The 10,939-nt window shown below is 49.7% G+C and overlaps 1 protein-coding gene and 1 non-coding gene across 3 annotated transcripts in view; both read left to right on the top strand.

Moving 5' to 3' along the window:
• The window catches only part of Bcl7a (BAF chromatin remodeling complex subunit BCL7A), a 26,602-nt gene that overhangs the window by 9,554 nt on the left and 6,109 nt on the right, over window positions 1-10,939 (top strand). For both annotated transcript variants that reach the window (XM_021186918.2, XM_029533804.1), the window contains 2 exons: window positions 2,060-2,156; window positions 7,678-7,845. In XM_021186918.2, coding sequence (XP_021042577.1) covers window positions 2,060-2,156; window positions 7,678-7,845 — 265 coding nt within the window. The remainder of the gene's footprint in view (window positions 1-2,059; window positions 2,157-7,677; window positions 7,846-10,939) is intronic.
• LOC115063093 lies at window positions 7,330-7,499 on the top strand. Its single transcript, XR_003842979.1, has one exon. It is a non-coding gene; the product is annotated as a U1 spliceosomal RNA (small nuclear RNA).

A 10,939-nucleotide genomic window follows, 5' to 3' on the forward strand; every position in this document is an offset into this window, starting at 1 on the left:
GCTTAATATTAGGGCACATGCCTACAATCACAGTTCTCTGTGTAGCCCCGGCTGTCCTGGAACTCACTCTGTAGACCTGGCTGGCCTCGAACTCAGAAATCCGCCTGCCTCTGCCTCCCGAGTGCTGGGATCAAAGGCGTGGGCCACCATGCCTGGCTTCGTATTTTTTTGAGACAGGGTTTTTTTACAATACAGCCCGGTGGGCTGGTCTTGACTTCTCCTTCCTCCTGCCACTGTCATGCTAGGATTACAGGTCCAGTGCATTCTCACAAGTGATTTTTTTTTTTTTTTTTTTTTTTCCAAATTTGAACCTGGAGAGTGTTTACTTCCCGTCTCACCCCAGGGCCCTGCTGATTTTTTTTTTTTTTTTTTTTGCTTAGTGGGTGTAGCCCAGTGGTAGAGTACTTGCCTAGCACGTAGGATGCTGTGTTCTTTAAACCACAGGATGATGCTGGCTTTGGGGTGTCTGCAGTCACTCAGTAGTAAACGTGCCTGCCACCAAGCCCGATGACCTGAGTTTGGTCCCTAGAATTCACATGGTAGAATAAGACAACTGGTTCCTAAAAGGTTCCTCTGACCTTCACATATGCACTGTGCTCCCCACCCGACCCCCACCCCACCCTGCATGCATGTGTGGCTGTTAGCAGTTATGCCCCGTGCCACGGGTAACCATGAACTGTTCTACCTCTGTTTATTTGCACCTTTTTGAAATGTTTCTATAAAAGAAAATGACTTACTTCTTGTGAGCATGAATAAGTTTTTTCTGCATAGATATATGTGTACCCCATGCACAAAGTTCTCTCAGAGGTCAGAAGAGGGCATTGGATCTCTTAGAAGTAGAGTTGCAGATGGTTGTGAGCCACTCTATGGTTTCTGGGAACTGAACTTGGGCCGTCTACAGGAGCCGCTGGTGTTCTTAGTAGCTGGGCCATCTGCAGCCATGTTTAAATAATTTCGCAGCATATCTTTTCTGTAAACCTGTCTTTTATCACTGCATGCACACACCCCAAGTTTAGTACCTCCTTGAAGGTTCCAGTGCACCCAGTTTGTGTGTGTCCTTCCAGACTGCCTATGTTCACAAGTACACAATAGATGGAGACTCTTCAACACACCCCAAAGGTAGTGGCAGCTGCGTGCTCTGTTCCTCTTTATCTTGGCGATATTGTGGTATTTGAACGTGTTCGTGCCTTGCAGATCTTTCTGATGGAAATCCAAAGAGATTTCCTTAGTCTCGGCAATTGATATATTGAACAATCAGACCATCCATGATTGTTTGTTTGTTTGTTTGTTTGTTTTGAGGCAGGGTTTCTCTGTATAGCCCTGGCTATCCTGGAACTCACTTTGTAGACCAGGCTAAACTTGAACTCAGAAATTCGCCTCCCTCTGCCTCCAGAGTGCTAGGATTAAAGGCATGCGCCACCATGCCCGGCCAATGATTTATTTTTGCAGAACCTGCACGATTCTGTTCTCTTGGGGGCTGGGGTGTGGCTCACCAAGCAGAGCACTTGGCTAGTATGCGCGAGGCCCTGGGTTTGATCCCCAGCACCCTAAAAGCTCCTCCTTCATTCTCTGCTGCCTCTTTGAGTTTTCTATCCTTCCTGACATTTTGAGAAAGCAGCTCCCCCCCACACACACACACACACAACCCCCACCAAAGAGCTTAAGCTGCTGGAAACGAGTGACCTGTGTCTTTGCCATGGTTGTACCCAACCAGGTCAGCCGTGACAGCGACTGTGGCCTTTCCCCTAGTTTCTCTCTCTAGAAGAGGGAGTTCCCAGCAGCCAGGGGGTTTGCCTGTCTGCAGGTAACAGCCCCACAGACAGGTGAGATTATGTCTCGGATCCTTCCCTTGGTGAGACTCTTTGATCCCAAGGTGGCAAGGAACACTTCGTGGGCCACGTTCAAATGCAGGCAGAGACAGCCTGCCAAGGCTTGGGGGCTCTGACTGTTTGATGGAATTAAATATTTATGCCACTCCCCAGTGCGCGCACACACACAGAGGCACGCACGAACACTTGGATGATCGACTGACTGGGTTTCTGTCCCATTTTTACTCTAGAAAAACAAGAACAAGAAGAAGGGCAAGGATGAGAAGTGTGGCTCGGAGGTGACCACTCCGGAGAACAGCTCGTCTCCAGGGATGATGGACATGCACGGTGAGCCCCACCCCAGCCGCTTCCCCTGGCCTGGGCCTACGTTGTGTTTTTGTTTCTCTAACAGGTTAGCTCACATTCCAGGCACCGGGTAGGAGGGCTGGGCGGGACTGCCAGGCCTCTGTGCCACAGAGGAGCTCTACAAGGGAGAAGCTGCTCTCCCTGGCACACCTAGCCAAGGCACAAAGCAGGAATGTGAAAATGACACCCCCTCCTCGCCGGGGGATGAGGGGTGACCATCTCACAGGAGTGATCCCAGCAGCCCAACACACCCAGGGAGATTTGAGGATATAACATACCAGACCTACGAGGGCATTTCCCATTCTCCAGTTTTACTTTGCTCCTGGGGAACTCTAGTATGGATTTCCGAGTAGTTCACGGTCACCATAGGAACCTGGGCACTGCCTCTGTGCCAGTCACACATCCTTAGCTGTCTGATTTTAGAAGTAACATGCGTCCCACCCATCGGGGTGAGTCTGGGGCTGCAATGTAAACCAGGCTCCTCACCTTGTCTGCCCTGTTCCCTGTCTCTGTCTCTGTCCTTATTATTGGGAAGAAAGACTCAAATCACACTCATGGCTCCATGAAGCATCCAGAAAGTGCACCCACCTCATGGCCAGACCGGGCCAAAACCTAGGATGTATCTCATCAGGTCTCTCCTGACCCCTCCTGCTTGCTTTTGTGAGAATGATTAGCTTTCTGTCAGTGTGACAGGATGCTTTTTGTTGCTGGTGCGGTTTGAAAGAGGAAAGGTTTATTTGGGCTTAGGGCATCATAGGCTCAGTCCAGTCAGTTGATGCTGTTGTTTTGGGGCCTCTGGTGGGCTAGTGCATCACAGTGGGGGCATCATGGTAGAGGATGCTTCAGGCCAAAGAGGAAGAGGAACGGGCTTCCTTGGGGACTCGTGCCTGTGGTCCCAGTACTTGGAGGCTGAGACAGGAAGATACGAATCTAGGACAACATGTGCTACATGGTGAATTTTAGGCTAGCCTGCACTATGAGAGTAAAATGGTGTCTCAAGGGCAAGCTGGGGCCAGTGAGGTGTGTACGCCTTAAAGGGGATCCCTTCAGTGGCCAGAAGGCCTCCCCTCAGGCCCACCAGCCTCCCAACTGCATCAAGATGAGGATTTAGCCTTCTACACGAGGGCCTTTAGGGACATTGAAGATTCGAATGATTAGCAACTTTTGGCATTTGTAAGTCTGAAAATCTGCTTTACTGCTGTTGTCTGAGAAGTCAGACGTTCCTGTGCCGGAAGCAGCTGGCTCAGGCAGGAGCAGCTTTCGTCCCTTAGGGGCCACTTGGCCACCCTAGTCCACCTGGTCACCGAGTCATGCCGGCCCTCTCCTACCAGAGTTTGCCACGCTTATCTCTCCTCCTCCTCCTCCTCCTCCTCTTCTTCTTCTTCTTCTTCTTCTTCTTCTTCTTCTTCTTCTTCTTCTTCTTCTTCTTCTTCTTCTTCTTCTTCTTCTTCATTTTTTTATTTTATGCATATTTGTATTCTACTTCTTGTATTCTGTCCAAGGGGGGAGGATGTATCAGATCCCCTGGAACTGGAGTTAGAAACAGCTGTGAGCTGCTGTGTGGGTGCTGGGTATTGAACCTGGGTTCTTTGGTAGATTAGCCAGTGCTTTTTTTTTTTGATTTCCAAGACAGGGTTTGTCTGTGTAGCCCTGGCTGTCCTGGAACTCACTCTGTAGACCAGGCTGGCCTCAAACTCAGAAATCCGCCTGCTTCTGCCTCCCGAGTGCTGGGATTAAAGGCGTCCGCCACCCCGCCCGGCTATGTGTCCAGGTTTTGATCTTAATTTTAAAATATTCTTTTTTTTAAGATTTATTTATTTTAATGAATACACTATAGCTGTCTTCAGACACATCAGAAGAGGGCATCAGATCCCATTACAGATGGTTGTGAGCCACCATGTGGTTGCTGGGAATTGAACTCAGGACCTCTGGAAGAGCAGTCAGTGCTCTTAACCGCTGAGCCATCTCTCCAGCCCTTGATCTTAATTTTAATGTTTTTACTTTTGAAGTTTTTTGTTTTTATTGTTGCATTTATTTATTTGTGTGTGAGGTGGGGAGATGTATGTGTACCACATCTTATTGGAGACGGTTCTCTTCTTTCCACCAAGTAGGTTCCAGGGTTCGAATTCAGATCATCAAGCTTGGTGGCAAGCTCCTTCACCCACTGAGCCATCTCGATTGGCCCACGCATGCTCTTGTCCTTTTGACCACTCTAAACCTTTAGTCCAACAAGGTGGTATGTGGTAGGTCCGTTGAAGTCAGAAAGGAATAGTGGCTTGCTCGAGTTGCTGATGCCCTCAGTCACAGCTCTGTCTCATCCTGGGAAGACAGAGGCAGTGAGTACCCTCAGTTTCATGGTTTCTGTTGCTATGATAAACATCCTGACCAAAAAGCAAGTTGGGAGGGAAAGGATTTATCTGGCTATGTTTCCACAAAATAGTTCATCATCCAAGTCAGGATGGGAACCGGAACAGGGCAGGAGGGAGGCAGAAGCTGATGGGGTGCTGCTCACTGGCTTGCTCCCCATGGCTTTCTCAGCCTGCTTTCTTATAAAACAGTAGGACACCGGCCACAGTGGACTGGCCCTCCCCCACCAATCCCAGGCTTTCCTATAGTCAAATCTTTTGGGGACACTTTCACAATTGGGGTTCCCTCCTCTCAAATGACTCTAGTCTGTGTCAAATTGACATAAAATTACCCAGCACATCTCATTTACCCAACCTGACCTGCTAGATCTCCAGCCCTGGCATCTAGTCAAGGAGCCTTGTTTCTTACTGACTTGGCTTCACAAAAACACAGCAGAGTTTTGCTGCTGCTTAATGAGCAAAGAAAGGTCCAAGGTCCCACTGAGTGTAGTGGCTCGGGACTGTAATTCTAGCTCTCCAGAGATGGAGGCAGAGGGATCAGGAGTTCGAGGACGACCTGGGCTACGTGAGACCCGGTCTCAACATACAAAAACCAAAAGCGACAACAAAAAACCAAGAGTTAGCCGGGCATGGTGGCGCATGCCTTTAATCCCAGCACTTGGGAGGCAGAGGCAGGTGGATTTCTGAGTTCGAGGCCAGCCTGGTCTACAGAGTGAGTTCCAGGACAGCCAGGGCTACACAGAGAAACCCTGTCTCGAAAAACCAAAAAAAAAAAAAAAAAACAACAACAACAACAAACAAGAGTTGAGGATGTAATTCCATTGACAGAGTGCTTACCTGCCCTGTATAAAGCTCTGGTCCCATCCCTGGTACTGTGTAAGCTGGGTGTGGGGGTCCAGGGCCTCTAATCCCAACCATTGAGAGAAGGGCAGGAGAATCAAGGTCAAGGTCATCTGATGTGTCCCAGATTCAAGCCTACAATCCATGAGTCAGAATTCTTTTCAGGCGAGATACAGGATGTGGCCTGGTTCCCCGGCTTCCTGAAGCATCCCCCTCTGACTTATGTTAGTGATGTAACCTCGAGCCTTCTGCTTGGTATTAACCTGTAGAACACAGTGGCTGTGCCTGCCCCATGAAGTCTTTGTGGGGATTAGGTGAGATAACCTGTGAAGAGCATTGGCATGTTCACACCTATGTTATGAAGTCGTCCCGATGTGCCAGGTATCGGACGACAAGGCCCATTTTACAGATGAAGAGCTGAGGCTCATAGAAGGGAAGTCAGCTTGCCCCATTAGCAGCTGATAGTTTCCTGTGTTCAAGCTGACATGTGAGAGGCTTTGTGGGCAGCATCTAAACTTGCTGCCTGGGCGAATTAGAAAGAGCCACATATCTACCTCTAGTCATTTTCACTTTAGTTCATGAACAACCAAGACCAAGGCAGGGGTGACCAAGCATGAAGGCTCGGGGACAAATGTTGGCTTGGCAAGACTGTTCCGGAAGGCTGGGGACGGGGCCTAACAGGAGCTGTAGAGGTCACCTGAGCTGCTGTCTGTAGTCCCAGATTGAGCCGTGTCAGCTTTGGATCACAGTTCCCAGGCCAGGCCCGCCCCAGCATCTGCCTCGTCAGACATTAATGCTCATGACAATTTGTTATGTCATTTATTAACAGAATTTTCACCCCACGTGCATCTGGGTCCTGGCCTGGGGAAATTTAGACTTTCTCGAAGGTAAATGGGGAAGAGTGCGTATTTTTCAAGCCGAGCGTTCACAAGAGAGTGCTTTTATGTAACTAGCATTCCAGAGTATAGTCAACCGAGGTGGGTTGAGCTGTGTGACTGCCTGGTGCTCCCTCCAGATGGAGGGAAAAGAGATGCTAGGAGTTGAGAATTGGTCCACATCGGATGGGAGGCCCGTGCCCGTAAGCCTAGCACCGGGTAGATAGAGGGCCCATGATCAGAAGTTCAAGGTCATCTTCAGTGCTATGACGAATTGATGAAAACATGAGCAGCATAAAATTGTGCCCTAGGGGGCTAGAGAGATGGCTCAGCGGTTAAGAGCACTGACTGCTTTTCCCAAGGTCCTGAGTTCAAATCCCAGCAACCACATGGTGGCTCACAACCACCCGTCATGAGATCTGACACCCTCTTCTGGCGCATCTAAAGACAGCTACAGTGTACTTATATACAATAAATCTTTTGAAAAATAAAATTGTGTCGTAAAATAAAAGGAAGAAAAAATAAAGGAAAGAAACAGTTCAGTTTCTGAGGGATCAGTTCCCCCATCTGTACAAATTTTGGTAGCAATACCAGGTAGGTAGGTGCCCATCAGTAAGTTATTGATTAAATGCAGTGTCTGAGCATGGTACTACACCTGTAGTCCTCCCTGTAGTCCAACTACTAGGGGAAAAGCCAGAGGATTGCTTGAGGTCATGAGTTTGGGCCTGGCCTGGACCACATGGCAAGCAAGACCTTGTTTTCAGAACATGATGGTATAAGTGTTAGTGCGTGGCACAGAGTTTTGCCGGGAGGGCCTCTGTCCTCCTCAGTTTTACAAGGTTCTATGAGTAGTATTGCCTACGAAGACACGTTATGTATTGTTGGAGACAGTCTCAGTATGAAGCCCTGGCTACCCTGAACCCACTAGGTGGAGCGTGGAGGTCTGGAGTTTGCGGTCAGTCATCCTCCAGGCTCTGCTCTTCAACGCTAGGATTATGAGTGTGAGCTGCCGAGTCATCGAGTGTCCCTGTAAGGTCACCACTTGAGCGTCTTTGGTCTAGAAGTGGCCGTCTCGTGCTTCCCTGGCAGAGCAGAAGCCATCCAGAAGGTGGTTCCCAAGGGCGAGGCACCTCCATTGCACTTGGGGTGTGCCGAAACACACATCACCCTGTGATTCTCCCAAATGTGGGAAATTCAACTGTGTAATTTCTGGTCACTGGGGACTGCGTTCATGCTCTCCCCTATAAAAATAAAAAATAAAATGACTGTAGCCTGGGCCCCAGAGCTGTCTCCAACTTAATGATTAGTTCCACCACCCCATTCATTTCCTCTCATCTCTTCATCCGTCTCATTGGAGGGTGGGGACGAGGGAGATGGCACTCGCAGTTATAGGATGTCACCCTATGCTCTGTTCCCGTGCAGATGATAACAGCAACCAGAGCTCCATAGCAGACGCCTCCCCCATCAAGCAGGAGAATAGCAGCAACTCCAGCCCCGCCCCAGAGCCCAATGCACCCGTGCCCAGCGATGGCGCTGAGGCTAAGGCTGATGAGACGCAGGCCGACGGAAAGGAGCACCCTGGAGCTGAAGGTACTTGCTGTCCAGAGACGGGGCACGGAGGGGCTGCTGCTCAGCCAGACTGCAGCCAGACAAGCCACAGGGGTTTTAAGAAGGCTTTGCCATGTGCCAAGCCCAGGCAGTGACTATAGAAGAAAAGACCGGCTTTAGAGCCACTAAAAAAAGAGAAATCAGACAATTGGCCTGGGTTTGAACCCCAACACCACATAAACTGAGCATGTTTTATATACTTGAGATCCTTGGACTTGGGAGGTAGAGGCGGGAGGATAAGGAGTTTAGGCCAGCCTGGTCTACATATTGAGTTCCAGGATAGCCAGAGCTAGGCAGAGAAACCTAAACCCCCACCCCCACCCCCACCCCCCCAAAAACAAAATAAGACAAACAAATAACATCACTAGAATTAGGAATGGAAGTAAAAGTCTAGCTGAATTATGTAGGTAGTTAGAAAAGGCTTCCTTGTGGTGACAAAAGCAGATGAAGATGGAGTTAGGCAAGTAAAGAAGCCAGAGGGCTATCTGGGAGAAGAGCATTGTCGGCAGAGAGCAGGTGGTACAAATGTCCTGAGGTAGAGGCAAGGTCAGTGTGGCCAGAGAAGATGTGAGGGACTGGAAAAGTAATATGAGCCAGAGAGGGGGCTCGGTTTCAAAAGTGGTGAGCTCATAAGGCCACTGCCCTCCTGGCTTTGTATAGGCAGTAAGACAAGAGGCATGGGTTGACATGACCTAAATAAAGAACTGAGAAGATGATGTGATGCTTAGGGTGGAAGGTGGCAGCACCAGTATGTGACTGCACCATTGCCTATGTGGGGAAGGGTGGTAGCTAGGCCATCAGAGGAGCAGAGGAGGTGACGCAGGCCTGATAACTGATTGTGATGCTAGAGAGCTGAAATCCCAGTCCAATGGAGGATGGTACAAGGATGGTATCAGGCCAGCCTGAGCTACAGAGCAAATGCTGGGGCCAGCATAGAACAAAACCAAGATATTTGGAAAAATGGTTCCACAGTTAAGAGCATTGGTTGCTTTTAGGAACCCTAGATTTAACCCCCCCCCCCTCTCTCTCTCTCTCTCACACACACACACACACACACACACACACACACACACACACACACACACACGTTTCTTTGTAACTTCCCTAGTGGCTTTGCTAAAGCCCTCTGCCATTTATATCTGTAGCCATGACCTCCTGTCGTCTCAGCTTGAGGGCCCTTACAGTCCGACACACTCACTAGTATCCCCAACATCTTGCTGGTTAGATGATGCTTTAGGCAGAAGGTAGAGGGGCTGGGCTGGGCCATAGCCACGGCTAAACTGCTGTCCACTACAGAGTGGCCTTGGACAGGCAACATTGACTCCCCTGCCCCTACCGGTTTTCTTGTTTCTAAAACGGGACAGATAAAAGTGGCTTCCCTTGTTAGACTGTAGCAAGGAATGAAGGAAGTGGCGATATCAGCCAGGTGCACTGCAGAATTCTGGGGTTTGAAGGAAGGAGCTGAGAGCTGTGGGCCCCCCATCCCCCCCCCACTGCCCCTCATCCCGATCCTGCTGTCTGGCTATGGCCTCATTTCCCACGTATTTGAATCTGGGTCCCCTTTTCTCCTAACGGGCCGGTTACGACTCAGCTGTAAGAGTGGCTTACACGATGCTGCTTCACTCACAGCTGTCTTTCATACCCCCCACCCTCCAACTGCAGCTTTATAAGCCGAGATGGCAATCATACCGGGGTCCTCTTCCAGTCACCCCAGGCCGGTTGGGCTTGTACCCACCTGTCTCAGCTCCCTATAGGAAGGGCACAAACACAGGTGGGAAACCGAGACTGGGTGGGTCCGTCGCCCCCCGCCGCCCCCCCCCCCAGCTGCTGACCTTGCTTTGAACTTGTTTACTGCTGAGTGAGCTAAGGGAGTGACATAATGTCCAAGCTCCCTGGACTAAATTTAGTCCCCAGGAAAATAATTTCCCCTGGGTGAGTTCCAGAAGCACTAGGGCGCTCAGAGAACAGGCTGCTGTCCTGAGCCCTCAGGCCTGGCTCTCAAGGAAGCCTCGAGCCTGGGCATGCCTCTGCCAGCAAACGGGCATCGTGATCCTCCGAATCCCTGGTGACTGACTGCCTTGGGAACGGTAAACCAACCTCCCCTCCCGCCCTCCCTCCCATCTGCAGTGCCCAGTGCACGTGGAAAACAAGCTGCCGCAGAGGCAAAGACAGCTAGAAGGCAGACTTTTTAGTTTAGCTCTCTGTTAAAGCAAACAAATAGATTATGAAATAGAATATAAAATTACATGGTTGTTTTTTTTTTTTTTTTTTTCTCCCCTTCCTTCTTTTCCTCTTTGCAAACAGTGTGTCCAGTAGCAGCAGCGAAGGCTGGTCTTGAACTCCTGCCATCTGTGTCCCAAGTGCTGAGATTACAAATATGCACTTCCACATCCAACTGTTCTTTGTTCTCTCCCCGCCCCCTCCCGTTTTCTTTAAGGCAGGAATGTCCTATGTAGGCCCTACTTGCCTGGAACTCTCAGATTCTCCTGCCTCTGCCTCCTGAGTCTAGAATGAAAACCTGTGTCACAGTGCCTGGCCCCGTACATTTCCCTTCTTAAAAAAAAAAAAAAAAAAAAATTATTTTACGTGCATAAGTGTTTTGTCTTAGGTATGTATGTGCATCGTGCACATGCCAGGTACCCTCAGAGGTCGGGAGAAGGTGTTAGATCCCCTGGAAGTGACATTTCAGATGATTTGGAGCCACCATGTGGCTGCTGGGAACCAAACCCAGGTCCTTTGGAAGAGCAGCCAGTGCATCTAACCACTGAGCTGTCATTCCCCAGCCCCAGTGTTGTCTCCTGTTTAGTCACAGGAGATGCATGCCCCAGGCCTGGAGTTGCTGCCCATCTGTAGTCCCAGTCAGTACTCAAGAGATTCAAGTATGAAGACCACAGATTGGAGGCTAGCCTGGGCTCCATGGACTCATTGTGAAACCTACCTCCAAAAGGAGAAAGAAAGGAAGAAAGTCAAACCAAACGAACCACTTTGGTGATGACAAAGCTTAGCTGTAGGTTTCATGTATGGTCTGTGAGGGAACCCTGGGCTCAACCTCCACCACCCCAAAGAAGAAACATTT

This window comes from Mus pahari, chromosome 23 (assembly GCF_900095145.1).
Source record: "Mus pahari chromosome 23, PAHARI_EIJ_v1.1, whole genome shotgun sequence".
Lineage (NCBI taxonomy): Eukaryota > Metazoa > Chordata > Mammalia > Rodentia > Muridae > Mus > Mus pahari.